General features: G+C 43.6%; 1 protein-coding gene and 1 pseudogene across 7 annotated transcripts in view; one reads left to right on the plus strand and one right to left on the minus strand.

The window, feature by feature from the left end:
- Plekhg1 (pleckstrin homology domain containing, family G (with RhoGef domain) member 1) overlaps positions 1-17,615 on the plus strand; it is a 227,053-nt gene that overhangs the window by 204,531 nt on the left and 4,907 nt on the right. For all 7 annotated transcript variants that reach the window (XM_011243078.1, NM_001159942.1, XM_011243077.1 and 4 more), the window contains 5 exons: positions 1,110-1,143; positions 2,739-2,822; positions 4,886-4,924; positions 7,530-7,552; positions 11,765-13,424. In XM_011243078.1, the coding sequence (XP_011241380.1) occupies positions 1,110-1,143; positions 2,739-2,822; positions 4,886-4,924; positions 7,530-7,552; positions 11,765-13,424 (1,840 nt within the window). The remainder of the gene's footprint in view (positions 1-1,109; positions 1,144-2,738; positions 2,823-4,885; positions 4,925-7,529; positions 7,553-11,764; positions 13,425-17,615) is intronic.
- Positions 1,410-2,285, minus strand: Gm16148 (predicted gene 16148; annotated as a pseudogene).

Below are 17,615 nucleotides of genomic sequence, written 5' to 3' on the forward strand. Positions count from 1 at the left end.
TTCCCCAGAAGGGTAGAGACAGGGGCTGTGGCTGTGCCTGTCAATTGATGCTAATGGTACTGGGAAAGGTAGGTCCTGCTGTCCCACCCTATAGCTGAGAGAGCACATCCCAAGAGGTGAGAGAGCTGCCCCACGGGTTGCGATTAGACACAAATGATTGACCTGCAACTGTACATAGTGGGCTTGGGTTGTTTTTGGTTTTGTTTTTACTCGCCTAAACAATACAGAATAAAACTATCTGTAAGGCCTTTACTAACTGTTGGGTGTTATAAGTAATCTAGAGCCAATTTAAAATTTATAGGAAGCCATGTACAAGCTCGGTATAAGTTATGTATCTCTCTATAAAGACTTGGGTACCACCATCTCGTTTGCTGTTGAGATACCCTGACGAAAGAAGCAGTTTGGGGAGGACGGGTTTATTTCAGCTCACCGTTCCAGGTTACACTCCATCCTAACTGGAACATCAAGGCAGGAACGTGAAGCCACTAGTCACATTCTATCCAGAGTCCAGAGCAGAGAGAAATTAATGTCTGTGGGCTACAACTGAGCTCTCTGCCTCTGGTGTAGTTTAGGACACAACCCCAGGGTTGTGACCCATACCAAATGGTCTTCCCATACAGGTTAACAAAAGTAAGATACCCACCCCCGGATACACCTACAGGCCAACTTGATCTATGCCCGAGGTTCTCAACCTGTAAGCTGAGACCCTTTTGGGGGTCAAATGACCCTTTCACAGGGGTCAGAAATCAGATATCCTGCATACCAGATATTTACAATATGATTCTAACAGTAGCAAAATTATAGTTATGAAGTAGCAAAAAAAAATTATGGTTGAAGTGGTCACCTCAGCATAAAGGACTGTATTAAAGGGTTGAGTGTTGAGACTCTCTTCCCAAGTAAGACTAAACTGTGTCAAAATCACTGTTAAAACTAACCATCAAGTCTTTGCTGTATTGTACCTAGGATAATCTTCGAATCTCCTAAACTTTGTATTAATGCCCAAAAGAAATAGTAAGGGTTTTGTTTTTCTTCTAGCATCCATTTATTTAGGTATGGTAGATCTCTGTCATACTTGTTCACTAGTTGTCTTTACATTTTCTCTGTTTCAGGCCAAGCAAGCGATTCTTGAAATGGACGCCATCCGTGAGTTGTTGTTGTTTTGTGTTGTTGTTTCCTTAGCGTTCTTTTTTTTTTTTTAAGCAGACTTAATTCATTTATTTTTCTTGTATAAAAACCTTTATGTGGCCGGGCATGGTGGCGCATACCTTTAATCCTAGCACTTGGGAGGCAGAGGCAGGCAGATTTCTGAGTTCGAGGCCAGCCTAGTCTACAGAGTGAGTTCTAGGACAGCCAGGGCTACACAGAGAAACCCTGTCTCGAAAAGCCAAAAACAAACAAACAAACAAACAAACAAACCTTATGTGGTAGCCACAGCTGGAGCCTGGGTCCTCTGAACAGAGACTCTGGTGTGGGTTTTCACAAGATGATCAGTGAACTCCTGATAAGGAGACTTGGTGAAGACAGTCTCTTTCCAGAGGTCAGGGTCAGATAGCTATAAAGTCTTGGAGATGGCATCAAAGATGGCCTTGGCAAAGTTGCCCAGGGTGGCAGTGCAGCCTCTGGCTGAAGTGTAGCAGTCATCTATACCAGCCATCATCAGTAGTTTCTTGGGCACAGGAGCAGAGACAATGCCAGTGCCTCTGGGGGCAGGAATGAGATGCACCAGCACAGAGCCACAGCGGCCTGTCACCTTGCATGGAACAGTGTGGGGCTTTGCCAATCTTGTCCTTCAGTAGCCTCTCCGCACAGGGACAATGGAAAGCTTGGCCAAGACAATGGCCGCTCGGATGGCAGTGGCAACCTCCTTAGAGCACTTAACACCAAGACCAATATGACCATTGTAGTCCCCAATGGCAACAAATGCCTTGAACCTGGTCTGCTGGCCAGCCCGAGTCTGCTTCTGCACTGGCATGATTTTCAGAACCTCATCCTTTAGGGAAGCACCCAGGAAGAAGTCAATGATCTCAGACTCCTTAGTGGGCAAGGAGAACAGGTAGATCTCCTCCAAGGACTTGATCTTCATGTCCTTAACCAGGTGGCCCAGCTAAGTGACAGGGATCTACTCCTTGTCTTCAGCTTTACCGCCACGAGCCCCTCGGCCTCCACCACGGCCCCGGCCTGGACCACGGCCCCGGCCCCGGCCCCTAAGACCGCTGCTGAATCCTCCGCGGAAGCCGCTGCGGCCTCCTAACCCTAGGCCCTCGGTCCTCTGGACCCTCCCGCTGTGAGGAAGAAGAAATTCCGTAGCATTCTTTGAGACACTGTTGTTCATTTGTGACCATTCCATTCTCTATCTCAAAGCTCATACATTGTCATTTATAAGACACTAGCAGCAGTTCACTCCACCTTAGCAGCTGGAGCAGAAGTGACACTCGTTCATTTCTGCTTTGAGTCTCTGGTTTGCCTGAGGGGCAGTGGATGGCTAGCCACACTTCTAGGTTTTTACAGATCCTAACACTGTCAGAACTGCCTCCATGAAGAACTCAGGCACTAGACCATCAATGCATTTATCCCTTTACCTACCTGTTAAAAACAAGCAAAAGTCCCTTTTGATTATTTATAAGAACCGCTAACAGTTGAGAATTACTGGTGTTTCTGACGTAGCACAAAATCCTGAAAATGCCAGCCACCCTGCGTGGTCACCATCCCCTCACTTGCTCCTGTGGTTCTCTTGGCAGACTATCCAGGCTTCTGTTACAGTCCTGAGGGAGAGATGAAGACACCATGTGGTTCTGCACCCCATCGGCTGAGACGGAAGTCAGGTAAGCGGGATGCGGTCATCTACTGTAATGCAGAGAGGAGCAGGAAGTGAGTGCTTTCTTACTGATAGGCATTTTCTGGCTGCTTGTCATTTGAATACATCTAAAGCTACCTTTAAATAGATAACAAAACAAAACAAAAACCCTCTAGCTTTTCTTTTAAATACCTCTCCACTTAACTCTCTCAGTGAATATAAAATATGTCAATCAGCCAGGTATGATGGCCCATGCCTTTTGTCCCAGGCAGAGGCAGGCAGAGCTCAATGAATTGGATGCCAGTCTAATAGTATATAGTAAGTTCTGGGCCAGACAGATCTCCACAGTGAGACTGTCTCAGATGGATGGATGGATGGATGGGTGGATGGATGGATGGATGGATGGATTGGATAATTAATAGAAAGATAGATAGATAGATAGATAGATAGATAGATAGATAGATAGATAGATACATAGATACATAGATAGATACATAGATACATAGATACATAGATAGATACATAGATAGATACATAGATAGATACATAGATAGATAGATACATAGATAGATAGATACATAGATAGATAGATACATAGATAGATAGATAGACTTCATACAGTTCCTTGCCATTGACAAATACCCCCTTAAGCCCTGTTTGCTGTCACTGGTGGAAAGTAAACCTTATGACTAACACACACAGCATACTCATGCCTACCATTTTGATATGTGTAAGTATTCCCTTAACTCTCAGATCCTGGTTTTATATGATATTTACTAAGCCCACTTTCCCTTGGTATAGGCAAGGAATGCCAGGGTAGATAACAGCTACGATTTCTGCTTTTAAGACCCACTCTGTGAGGAAGAACCAAAAAAATTATTTTAAGTAATAAATAAACACCAGTCTGTTTGATAAGGCTTTGGCATGTGTAGAAAAGAGAGTGGAAAGACACAGAAGAGAGAGAAAGTCTAGGAAGAAGAAAGACTTCACAGAGCCAAAGGCTGATTGATACCCATGACAGAATGTGAGGCTGAGGCAGGTAGAGCTGGGATCATCCATGCACCGGTCTAGGACCTGAGCCAACAGGGCCTCAGGACAGACAGGTCATGTCAGCAGCTCCACCTGGCTGGAGTGAGGGAAGGAGCAGAAGTGGAAATGAGGATAGAGGGCTGCAGATCAGAGCCTGGTCATGAAGGCTCAGCAGGCCATGGACAAATATGAAGGAGATAGCAAGGCGAGGGAGACCCGGAGCACAGCGGCCATGGTAGGCTGGAGAAGTGACAGAGGCCTGGTGACTTGCACCAGGCTTAGGATGCAGAATGGTAGCTCACTAAAAGCTTTTCGGAGCAGGGTGGGGAAGTGGGGAGGTGGGGAGGACATGAGGGAACAGTGAGGGGTGCAGAGAAACTGTAATGGCATAGTGGTCACTAGCTTGATAACTGAGAAGAAATACAGGTGAAAGTTCAAGAGGAAAATGTGAGCTCTGACTGAAAAGTGCGAGTTGGCGGTATCTGAAGCACGAGTGCACTGTGCAGCTTAGAACAGAAAAGTGCCAGTCGCCAGCTGAGAAAGAGGCGGCAGTGGGAGCTGAGGGAGTCCTTCTAGTGTGTGCTGGGTTGGTACAATAGCACCTGCTCTTCTCTTCTGGGACTCCTGACCCTTTCCACCTTATCCAACCACTTCAGCAGGGTGAATGGCTGGTACCCAAGTATCTCTGACCACTGATTATTTGGATAAATTAAACAGAGCGTTTCTACAGCTCAGGGATAGGGATGTTGCTTCATTGATAGTGTGCTTGCCTTTGTGCATAACAAAGCCCGGAGTTACTTCTCCAGCTCTACATCCATGGGGCTCCAGTCTGTAATCTTTCAGGTCTGCAGTCTCTGCACTCAGGAAATGGAGGCAGGAGCATTGCGAGTTCAAGGTCATCCTCAGCTACTAAGCAAGTTCAAGGCCAGCCTGAGATGCATGAGAACCTGTCTAAAACAAAAGGGAACATTTCCAGAGCTCTTAAAACGTCAATAAGCTACTAATTTATTTATGAGGGGAAATATTGATTTGCAAATGATGGTGGCTTTGTTCTCTCCTCAGAACCTTCCTCGAGATCACACAAAGTGTTGAAGACCAGCGGTAAGTCCAAAAATCGAGCTACATTTTCACTCTTGTTGGTTCTCAGTCAAACCATAATAACAGAAGATTGCGTGTTAGATGCATTGTAGATTGGTGGACTTTTTGCCAGACTGCAGGAAAATTAAATATTTCGGTAAGCAAAAGTGTCTTGATGCAAACAGTCAATTGATGCAACCTGATCTCACAGACATAAAGTTACCATCTGTCTTAGTCAGGGTTTCTATTCCTGCACAAACATCATGACCAAGAAGCAAGTTGGGGAGGTAAGGGTTTATTCAACTTACACTTCCATGTTGCTGTTCATCACCAAAAGAAGTCAGGACTAGAACTCAAGCAGGTCAGGAAGCAGGAGCTGATGCAGAGGCCATCGAAGGATATCACTTACTGGCTTGCTTCCTCTGGCTTGCTCAACTTGCTCTCTTTATAGAACCAAAACTACCAGCCCAGAGATGGTCCCACCCACAAGGGGCCTTTCCCCCTTGATCACTACTTGAGAAAATGCCTTACAGTTGGATCTCATGGAGGCATTTACTCAACTGAAGCTCCTTTCTCTGTGATAACTCCAGCTGTGTCAAGTTGACACAAAACTAGCCAGTACACCATCTATCAGGAAAAAAGAAATACTACCAATAAAAACAAGAGGAAAAAGACCCTTAAATGTATGTATGTATATATGTATGTATGTATACATGTATGTATGTATGTATGTATGTATGTATGTAATATATATGCTTTATATGTCTACACATATATATATACCCCGGCTTCACAGAATAAACAAAGTGCCAATGAAATTTAAAGTTTACAAAGTCATCTGCATCGGTACTTAGAAAATAAAACTATTCATTTAAATGAGAGAAATGGAGACAAGGAAGCTTATGAATTTGACTGAAAGATACTGCAAAACTCTTGGGGGGAGGATAAATTTTTATAGCTTCTTCCTAAGCAAAATTTCATAATTCCCATGTAAGTTCAAAGTGGAAATTTTCCCTTGACTCAACAATCTGACCTCTAGGCCCATATAGACTGATCAGCAAGTGTGACTAGAACCCTGCCTGAACTCTTCACAAGTCGGAAGGGCAAATTCTCAAGGAACTAGGCCTTGGTATGGCAGAGGTCAGGTCCCATTCCACGTGCTCAGAGCACCTGGTACCACTCCTGTGTTCCTCCTGGTATAGAACATTAACTGCAGAAATTATCACAACTCCTGGATAGACCACCACGCACTACATAATAGTCTCCTCTGCCTCATAGCAAGTTCAAGGCCAGCCTGAGATACACCAGACCCTGCGTAAAAACAAAAAGAAAGAGTATTTCTTCTTCCTTTTGCATAAAGATGTCTAGCTCTTTTTAATTTTATGCATATCAGTGTTTGCCTACATGTATGTCTATGTGAGGGTGTTGGAACCCCTTGAATGGAGTTACAGACAGTTATGAACTGCCATGGGAGTGACGGGAATCGAACCTGGATCCTCTAGAAGAGTAACCAATGCCCTGAACCACTGAGCCCTCCCTCCAGCCCTCTCTAGAACTCTTAAGATGTCAATAAGCTACTATTTCTTTATAATAATAATAAACTTGATTGAGATTTTTGCAACATTTTAGTAGCATAGCATTAAATGTATATATCGTAGAAAGTGGTCTGTTTATACATATGATAGGGTGTTCTGCTGTTGGAAAAAAAAAAGAAAGTCAGTCTCTAGCTACTAACAAGTGCCTATAGATTTAGCAGAAAATATACTGAGGTGTATTGCATCTTTATTTAGAAACAAACAGGGCATCTGTGCCTTGCAATAAGATGGGAGACGGTAGTTGTGGGATCCCGAACAGTGAACACCATGCTGAACTGTGCTACTATGGAAATGGTTCTCAGCCTGTGGGTTGTGACCTCCTTGGCGTCCCTCTATCTTCAAAGATACTTGCATTACTGTTCAGAACACTTGCAAAATTACATTTATGATGTAGCAATAAGAATAATTTTATGGTTGGGGTGGCAGTCACTACAACATGAGGAACTGTATTAAAAGGTTGCAGTGTTAGGAAGGCTGAGAACGCTGCTCTAGGGGAAGGAATTTGTGGGGAGAGAAGTCCTGTGTGAGTTTACATAACTAAACAACTTTTAAAGATGAGCTTTGTATCATCTGGGTATCCAGCATAAAGATACCAACATAAATCCTTCTCATTGACAGGGTCAAGGAGACCTGTGAACAAAAGCTTCACCTTCATTTAAAACCAACTCCCCAAAAGTCTAAAATTCAACAAAAGCCTGCTTGTGTCTACAGGAGACTCCCATGGCCTATGGCATGGGTGTTCTTTTTCATGTTTTTGTTCAGAAGTTTGGGGACCTATTTATTTACCACGAACTGTTGCTCTCGGGGATACAGAAGACAGCTTTGGCTCATAACATAAAGTGGCTCTGTTGTGGAAAAGGATATAGAATAGATACCTGAGGGACATTTTTGAAAACTGGACTCAAAAGGCTCAAAGCTCTTAAGTGCCAATTATTAGCAATATGTATACAATCCATATAAAAATATGAGTGCTTACCTAGAGATGAGATAAACTTTAAATTCTCGAACTTAAAACACTTTTCTTTATTTTTCAGAAACTTCACAAGATATCCAGAAGGTAAGCACGGCCATGTTTCTTCTAAAAGGCTTTCTGTGGGCTCCTTCCGCCGCAACATCTGTCTGTGGGCTCCTTCCGCCTCGGCATCTGTCCTTACTGGCCTCATCCCTGGCCTGAGTATCAACATTTCCTTTCCATTTTGGCATTCTTATTTGATTTGCATGTTTAGCTATTTATACTTGATTTAAGGGAAAACTAATTCTTTTCAACTTATTCCCTCTTGGTTGCAACTCTTTCAATTCAGGCAATTCTACCCATCCAGCCCTGTGCCTCACTTCTCTCCTTAGAAGCTGTGCCCACAGCTTAAGAAGTAACCCTTGCTAACGTGCTTGCTCTTGCACTGCCCAGCACCTCTATTCATGTTAAACCCAGCCTCTGACCTCCTAGGTATAGCTCCCTTCCCAAAGCACTGGCTCAGGTGACCTCTAGAAGAATATGGTCTAAGGCAGGTACAGTAGCACCCAAAGTCCCTGCTACATGGGAAACAGAGGCAAGAGAAGTGCATGAATCCAGGAGTTTAAGATCAGCCTGGGCAACATACTGAAACCTATCTCAAAAAAAAAAAAAAAAAAAAAAAAAAAAAAAAAACGCTAAAAACATAGTGCTTCTGCTGATATAGCAGATGTAATGTGTACAGTGAAACTTTGCTATGCCAAGTTGTATCAAGGAGGGGCTTCTGTTCCTCTGACAAAAGATTAGGAAATGGGAAACACTTCCTAGCAGAGCTGTGCTTGCAAACTAGCATGCCTGAGGTGCTGAGTTAAATCTCACCACTAGGGCTGGAGAGATGGCTCAGTGGTTAAGAGCAGTGGCTGCTCTCCTGGAGGTCCTGAGTTCAAATCCCAGCAACCACATGGTGGTTCACAACCATCTATAATGAGATCTGGTGCCCTTTTCTGGCATGCAGGCTTACATGCAGATAAAACATGTATACATAATACATAAATAGAAATCTTTTCTAAAAAAATCTCACCACTAAAGAAAAAGGAAATAGTTTTGTCTTATTGAATGTTATGTGCCCAGTTTTATTTCCTGGAAAGAGGAGCTGTTAGTATCCTGATTTGAGTGTCCACTGGTGAGCTGTCTTAATGAACAAACAATTCCTAGAGCATTTATTGTAGTTTCTTGTGTAAAGGCCAAGGATCTGTCTTCCTTATCCATAAGGATATGGTTCTGGAAATCTTTCCCACAAATCCCACTTCTATTATGGTTTAGCACAGCGACAGAGTGAGCTTGATAAAGGCTGTATCCTCGTTTAAAAACCCTAGCACTAGCTGGGCGTGGTGGCGCACGCCTTTAATCCCAGCACTTGGGAGGCAGAGGCAGACGGATTTCTGAGGCCAGCCTGGTCTACAAAGTGAGTTCCAGGACAGCCAGAGCTATACAGAGAAACCCTGTCTCGAAAAAAACAAAAACAAAAACAACCCTAGCACTCGGGAGACAGAGGATATCAGCGAGTTCAAGTGAATTCCTAGACTACAAAGTTGAGTTCCAGTCCAGCCAAGACTACACATTGAAGCCCTGTCCCAAAACAAAAGCAACATAAAAAAACGAAAACAAAAAGGACCTACTTCAAGATGTCTAGAATTCAGCTTCAACTTGTGAGGTGATTTCAGTGGCTCTGCAAGGGACTCCTGTTTATTTTCCAGATCCTGTTGGTTTTCATTTGGAACTTTGTAACTTGATTAATTTCCCCATTGTAAAATCTATTTTCTGATCTCTATTAATAACTTGGGCCACTGAAGACGGAACCCTGACCTTTGATGTAGCTGTGGTGATCCTGGAGCCAAGCCTCTCTCAGTCCCTAAGTAAAAGCTACAAGAAAAGTAAAGCTTTTCCTGCTAGGAACCTCTGCAGCAATGTTCAATCAAAGTGCACCCAGGAAAGTCCACTTCAAAACTACAATGCCATATGAAGACAACAGAAGCAAGCAAACTCAAAACAGCCAGAGTGTTGCTTCAGTAGCAAATCCCATCTCCTAAGCACAGTGTGCTGACTGTATCCTAGTGTAAGAACGGATAGTGCTGAGCAACACTTTGATACTTTTTCCAGAATGTGACCCCTCAGCCTCTGTCTACAGTGACTAAGCTTCTCTATAAGCTGGGGTTGCATGCCTGCCATTTATAAACATCTCTTGCTAGTCTTTAACATCAGCAGGACCTAGCTTTCTACTTTATAAAATGATTATCAAGACTCACTATGATAACATAGTTTTTTAGAAGTATTTATTCTATGTATATAAATACACTGTAGCTGTCTTCAGACACACCAGAAGAAGGGCATCAGATCACATTATAGATGGTTGTGAGCCACCATGTGGTTTCTGGGAATTGAACTCAGGACCTCTAGAAGAACAGTCTATCCTCTTAACTGCCGAGCCATCTCTCCAGCCCAGTAATATAATTTTTAAAGATGCTTAATACGAAAAAGGCAAATGTACCCACCATAAATGATAGCTGTTATCAGATGAATAAATACCCAAAATAGACATTATGGAAAAGCAAAGAGAAAAATGGTCACCTTGTTCCTGGTAAAGGTTTCTGACTTACATACTTGTATGCTGTGACCAACAAGACATTTATTATTTTTTAATCTTTGAACTTGATCAGGTCTCCAAATGACATATTGGACACAATGTTTTAGCTTCAAAAAATAATACTACCATCTTCATTCGTTTTAGGTATTGTTAAGATACATATTAACAACTAGAGTTTCCTAGCTCCCCAAAGCCTCTGGGATTTGTAGAAGATGGGCAAGCTCCAGGATCACTTTTGGTACAAAAAGCAAAGCTATTCTGTTAGGCCTTCAAAGGCTGCCATAACTTAATGAGTGATACTAACTCAGCACCAGCCTAAGCAGCTCCTGGTACCTGTAATTTACGAGCATCATCTCAGTGCATTGAAGGAAATGGAAGAGATGTTAAAATGTTGGATAAAATGATTTATAAAGGCAATGAAATGATACACAAATATTTTATGTGTAAGTGTAAATTTTTACTTTAAAAGATTAAGTGATTAATTAATTACTTATTAAATAATTAGGTGAAATTTTACTTCTGTGGTATCTACTCCTTCCTTTCCTGTTGTGCTTTCTACTATTATGGACTGACAAATGATAAGCAGTTCTTGCTAATCTGATGCGTTGTGCCTTAGTCGGGAAATGTGTCTCTGAGGTCCTATTTAGTTTGAACAAGCCCTAACTACTTCAGCTCCTTGAAGCTAGTTCTTTTGTGTATAGATAGTGTTGGGGCACTATCTGCTCCTGTCTGCAGCTCCCACTATAAGGCCCAGGGCCAGTCTATCTCCTCACACATTGTTGTCCTCAGGACATGGAGGTGTTAGGATACATGTAGGATGTAGGATACATTCTGCAGTTAGGATACATTTGGCATGTTGCTCTCATTAGGAGATGGGATTTTTTTAGGTGGTAGGCTCCATCAAAAAAGACCATAACTAACAGAATATTCTCTTGTTTTCTTTGATTAAAAAACATGGTTGTCTGGAATTTTACTTCCAAACAGATAACAAAGTATTAACTAAATATGTTTTTTTTAAATAAACATTAAAATACCATTATCTTAAACAGCCAGTTCGACTCCTGTAATAAAGCCTCCTTGCCTGGAATCTATAAATCAAGGTCAGGTTCACAGTGAGCCTTCAGGTTTAAGGAAACCATTGAAGTATGTATGTCATCAAGTTACCAGGAGAGGGTCTTGTTAGGATCAGAAACTATAAAGGCTTTCAGGAGCAAGGCATTGAAATAAAGACTCCCTGCAGTCTTACACGCAAGCGAGTGTTAAGGCGTCGGCCCCAATGCATACTCGTTTATACAATGACTATCCTGCACACTTGCTAGATATTAGCTTCTATCCTGTTTAGGAGCAAAGGGTTTGGAGTCAGGTAGATTTTAAGCTCTAGCCTTACCACTAACTAGGAAGGGAACGTTACTAGTTTGCAGCCTGGGTTTCCTCAATATAATACTAATATAACCATATTCTAGTTCATATACTGACCATGAAAACTAACTACAGAAGACATTTACAGGTTGCCTTTTCAAAAATCTGAAGTGCTTTTCAAGTCAGTGAAGACCAACAATGTCTATAGATCATTTTCTTTAAGAATGTGGCTGGCTGGCTACCACAGGCAACATTCCCCAGTCACGTGCCTTCCTTACGGTGCAATCATTCAATTGGTATGTGTCTGTCTCCTTCAGGTTTCTAGAGAGGAAAGCCCTTCCCAGCTGACTTCTGCCGTGCCTGCCCAGAGGAACTGCCAGCCCGGCAGCGCTGCCGTTATCAATATGCTTCGCGGGGGAGGCGGTGTTAGAAGCCCATGGACAGATCACCACATCAGGCAGCGGACGGATCACCACATCCGGCAGCCCTTGTTTCCAAGCCGCCGGTCTCCACAGGAGAATGAGGACGATGACGACGATTACCAGATGTTCGTCCCGTCCTTTTCTTCCTCGGATCTCAACTCCACCAGGTTGTGTGAAGAGAACGCTTCAAGTCGCCCTTGCAGCTGGCATCTGGGCCTCATCGAACCCACAGAGATCTCCAGCTCTGGTCACAGGATAGTCCGACGGGCCAGTAGTGCAGGTGAAAGCAACGCATGCCCTCCTGAAGTAAGAATTAGAGACTGTGATGACTCTCAGTACTGTCCCGGGAGACAGCTGCAGAACAGTCCTCGACCAGGAGGAGAGAGGGGGATGACTCCCTATGGGTCGTCTGTAGAGTTGACCATTGATGATATAGACCATGTCTATGATAACATAAGTTTTGAAGACTTAAAGTTAATGGTTGCTAAGCGGGATGAAACTGAATGTTCTTTCTCCAAACCATCCAGAGACTCTGTTCGCCCCAAGAGTACCCCAGAGTTAGCCTTCTCAAAGAGACAGGTTAGCCACAGTACAAGCTCTCTCCACTCAAGGAAAGAGGCAGGCCTCGGTGGTCAAGAGGCATCCACCCAAAGCGTACATGAACACCAGGAAGTGGAAGAAAACATCTATGACACCATAGGGCTTCCAGACCCACCATCGATGAACTTGAACCACAGCAGCCTTCATCAGCCCAAAAGGAGCACCTTCCTGGGTCTGGAAGCTGATTTTGCATGCTGTGACAGCCTGAGACCATTTGTCTCCCAGGATAGCCTCCAGTTCAGTGAGGATGACATATCTTACCACCAGGGACCCTCCGATACTGAATATTTGAGTTTGTTATATGACTCTCCCCGCTGTAATCTGCCTATTGCAGATAAGGCTCTGTCCGACAAATTGTCTGAAGAAGTAGATGAAATCTGGAATGATCTGGAAAATTACATCAAGAAAAATGAAGACAAATCAAGAGACCGCCTCCTTGCGGCCTTTCCTGTGAGCAAAGACGATGCACCAGAGAGGCTATATGTTGACAGCACCCATGAGCTGGGCAGGGATACAGGACATGCCACATCTATGCTGGCCCTTCCTACAAGCCAGACTTTCCTCCTGCCTGGGAAGAGCAGAGTTGTCAGAGCTAGCAGGGCCAACTGCTCCCTGGATAATGACATTATTTCAACAGAAGGTTCCTTCCTGAGTCTTAACCAACTCTCTCTGGCCAGTGATGGGCCTCCTGTGGACAATCCCTATGACCTGGCCAACTGCAGCCTGCCCCAGACAGACCCAGAAAACCCTGACCCCGGGATGGAGGTCACAGACAAGACTAAGAGCAGGGTCTTTATGATGGCCAGGCAGTATAGTCAAAAGATCAAGAAGGTAAATCAGATTTTGAAAGTGAAAAGCCCAGAGTTGGAGCAACCACCGTCCAGTCAGCATAGGCCCAGTCACAAAGACCTGGTGGCCATCTTGGAAGAGAAGAGGCAAGGAGGGCCCGCCATTGGTATGTTCTGTTCTGTACTCTGTTCTTCCTTCTCGAGAGTCACGTGTGCTTCCCAGTTCTAACTGTCCTTAGAAAGAACACCCTGTGAGGACGCTGCCATGCAAGTCTCAGGACACACAGGACACACAGCCACTGTGGGTGCTTGTCACTTGACCTCAGTTGGATCATGTCCACTGGGGCATGGCTGGGCCTCTGGGATGGGTGCACATGTAATATTGCTAGAGAGTTGGTACTTTTAGGAAAACATATCTCAAAGGGAGCCTGAAATGTAAAAGAAGCGCTCTGTTTGAACCTATGAAAGACACATAAGCACTTCCCTCTGAATCTACAATGTGTCAGCGAGCAGACGTTCCTCAAAGCTGCTAAGGTTCTGAATCAGCAAGAATGGGGCTGCTGCTTCTCACAGAGCTCACCCCTAGCACGAAAGTGAGGGGCACACACACACACACACACAGAGTGGGGGAGAGGGAGAGAGGGGGAGAGGAGGGGGAGAGAGAGAACCTTTTTAAAAAGAATTATTTACTTTTATCTTGGGTGTACCTGTGTACTACATGCATGCAGTCCCTGAGAAAGCCAGAAGAGGGCGCTGGATCCCCGGGAAGTGAAATTAAAGTTGTGAGCTGCCATATGGGCGCTGGAAATCAAACCCATTTGTATACATTTTCCCAAACTACCTCATCTGCAATTCGTTGGCACCCACATAGTTCAGCTACAACTGGCTTACTGTGTTCAAGAGCATCTCAGTCTGTTCCATCACTTAACACTTACAAGAAGTTTAATTCCAAAGTTGAACTTCCTTCGTGGGCATAACTGGGGTGACATGGGTTAGATCAGGGGTGCAGGGGCAAGCGGATCACAGTGTGACATGTTGAAGGACCGATCTAATGAGGAGCTCTGAGCCAGGAATCGATGGATGAGGGAAAAGCTATGTCAGAAATTAAAGAATGAATTATCGAGAGGTTTTTCTTTCAATACTTTCCTAGCAGACCAGGAAGCCAAGGCATGGACTTGGTTTCTGGAGGGTTTTCCAGGCTCTTTTGAATTCTTTTTTATAATTAAAATTCAAATAAAAGTTGATTTCCGTGTGATGATCAAAGAGACCAGAATGCATTTCTTTGTCTCCTGATAATGCTAAGTCGTTTACATCTTCTTTCCAATGCTTGTCTTGCCAAACAGGTCGTTCTATAGTTACAGGAAGCGACTTCAGGGGGAGTCTGGGGGCAGGAATAGGTGGCAGTGGGAGCAGTTGTGTGGTAGTAATTTCAGTCAATGGTGGAGACCAGGCTATTGTTTCCCAGATCCAGAGAAAATATACTATTAAAATTTCTGATGATGATGATGATGGTGGTGGTGGTGGTGTTGATGATGGTGATGATTGTGCCAGCAGACTACAATTTAGCAGTAATCTCCAGGGCTGGGCTACCTGAAATATGATCTAGCCATTAAGATGCAAAAACTTTTAAGTTTGCTTGAAGGAAGCCCTTCAGAACAAAATAATTGAGACCTACAACTTCTGTAAATAGATTTCTTTTTGCCCACCTTTTAAGTACTGTGATTGCTGGTTCCTTTTTTTTTAACTTCTGGTTTGTCCTGCTGTCTTCTTGGGGTCTTGTGCCTCTTCTCAGCTTTGGATCCAGGTCTTTTCTTGACATAGTGGGCTACTAGGCTACTACTGCCTTCCTCCTCCTCCATCGAGGAGCATTCCCTTCCCAAGGGGTCTTAAGAGTGATGATTTCCCTCCGTACCACAGGACGTCTCCCTGGGGCCTGCCGTCTCTCAGTCTTGGCTCCATCTGGGTGATCAAGGCCACTTCCTGTGCCCACCAGGCTTTCAATCAGTTGACCATGTGACTCCTTTTCTCTCTCTTGTTTATCTGGGCACAGGACGTCGTAATCGAATGGACCGATTCTCCAGACTTCTGCGCATGGGCCTTACCACTTTGCCAGGAGCTTGCTCTCGGTGTTGTGCGGAAGGAAGAGCACTCTATTCACCTGCTGAAACCCTCGAGCATCTTTATTGAACTCTGTTCCCGGGGTCTACAGGCCCCGGTCACATGGTCACCTATAAATCACCCAACCAGGTCCAGTTGCTCCCACCGTTTAGAGCCTGTAGTAGCATGTGGCCTTCTTGTTCAGCTGCTAGTATTTGAGACCAAGGAGGCTGCTTGGGTTTCTATATATTGGGTGATATTTCTATATAGGCTTGAGAACTTTTTATATAATGTAGGGAAGGCACACTTCTATGCTTCTGTCTACATCTGAGCAACATCAGAAATATCAATATCTTTCTAATCCTCTCTCTTGGAATCAGCATGTTTGATATTTCCCACCACAAGAATTATTTCAATTTTTGTCTTTGATGATAACAACGCCAACTTTAAAACCTTCAGAAAAATTATAGCCTGATATTACCATGTAATAGTAGTGTATATGTCCTATACAGACAGCACCAGGAATACAATCACAGTCAGACAACAGGACTTTCTCGGCTCAAGGGACCAGTGGTGGCCTCCCCTTTCTATGCATCTGGCTATCAGGGTCTTTTTAATCACAGCTTGAGCTCTGAACACCTGTCTTATTCATATTCGCATCATGCAAGTTGTAAACTCTCTCAAGTGGGAATATGGAGACAAGAAATAACTGAAATAAATTTTCCCTTCTAGTGAGATACATTATAATTGGCCCCCTCTTTTTATCTAAAGATTAAAGCTCCCGGTATGTGTCATGTGTAGGAAGCATTTTGATCCAAGGCTATCTCCCTGTTTCCCCTTTCCTGCTATGGCCTGATTTCTGTACTATCTTGACTAGTGGGTAGTCTCAGGAGAGGCCCATAAATCTGCAACCCTATGCTCAAAAGGAAGGGGCAAAAAAGAAAAGAAAATCTGTGTGATGAAATCATTGAGACCAGTTTCTTTCTAGAAGCTGTTTGCTTCTCAGAGCAAAGTGGACAACATTGTTGCAACCAAAAACTCTCTGCAATAAAAAACTAGCCATATGGCTTTTCTGTGTGCAAGTATTTGAGTATATACATATAAGACTTTTAAAATGTATTTATTTTATACATACATATAATATGTACCTACATATATGTATATACACCATGCGCATGCAGGGGCCCTCAGAGGCTAGGTGAGGGTGTTGGATCCCCGGAAACTGGAGTTTAAAGGCAGTTGTGAGCCGCCCAAAAGGGGTGCTAGGGATCAAACCTGGGCCTGCTGGAAGGGCAGCAAGCGCTCTTAACCACTAAGCCGTCTCTCTAGCCCCTTGTAGGACTTATGAAAGACGTTGGGGAAAGGGTTTTGAGTAGAGTAGGGATTGTGGGAGATTTTGAGGGATGGGTGTGATACCTGATCGAGCAAAGAAGAGGACGGTATGAGAGGGGGAGAAATAAAATAAAAGGCTTGAGAAATACAATCGGTATTTTAGACACTATGGACGTAAGGAGTCATGTCCTCCTCTAACACTTTATGGGTAAATTTATGCCAGAACACTTTTATTTGAATTATGAATTAGCCCCGTTCTCCTTCAAATTGTTGTCTCTGTGTCACCTTGTAGAATGCCAGTGCTCTCTGAGCAGTTATGGATCAGTTCACGGCTACATACAGCATATAAGGGATGGCTCGGGCTGAACTGTGTGGTTTTTGTCTAAAGCCCCAGTTCCCTGTGGTTGGGTCTCATAGGCAACATGCCAGGCTTTGTGAGAATGGCTGACATACAATGCTGCAGTCATGTGGCTAGGTAGAGTCTCTTAAGGTGCTGCTACATTTGAATTCGTGTTAGAAGTCTTTACTATGCTACTTGAGGGATGTGCCAAGGTTTTGCTTCTAAATTCTCTGAAGAGTAATCTCTGACCTTGAATGCACTCTGAAGTTTGAAACCTAAAGCATCTAACTATAAACTCTAATGAGAAGTTACATAGATGTTTTGCCTTGATTGCAGGGAGCAGGGGCCGAGGGGTAGCGTCTAAGAGCACGTGATACTAGTGAGGGGTTCTGTCTCCAAGGAAGGCAGACTGGAAGAATAGCAGAAGTTCCACTAAATGCATATCTCATTGTGATTTAAAGGATAGTTTACTAACAACAGGTTACCAACCATGTAAACTATATATATATATATATATATATATATATATATATATGTATATGTATATGTATATGTATATATATGTATATGTGTGTGTGTATATATATAT

Source organism: Mus musculus, chromosome 10, assembly GCF_000001635.26.
Source record: "Mus musculus strain C57BL/6J chromosome 10, GRCm38.p6 C57BL/6J".
Lineage (NCBI taxonomy): Eukaryota > Metazoa > Chordata > Mammalia > Rodentia > Muridae > Mus > Mus musculus.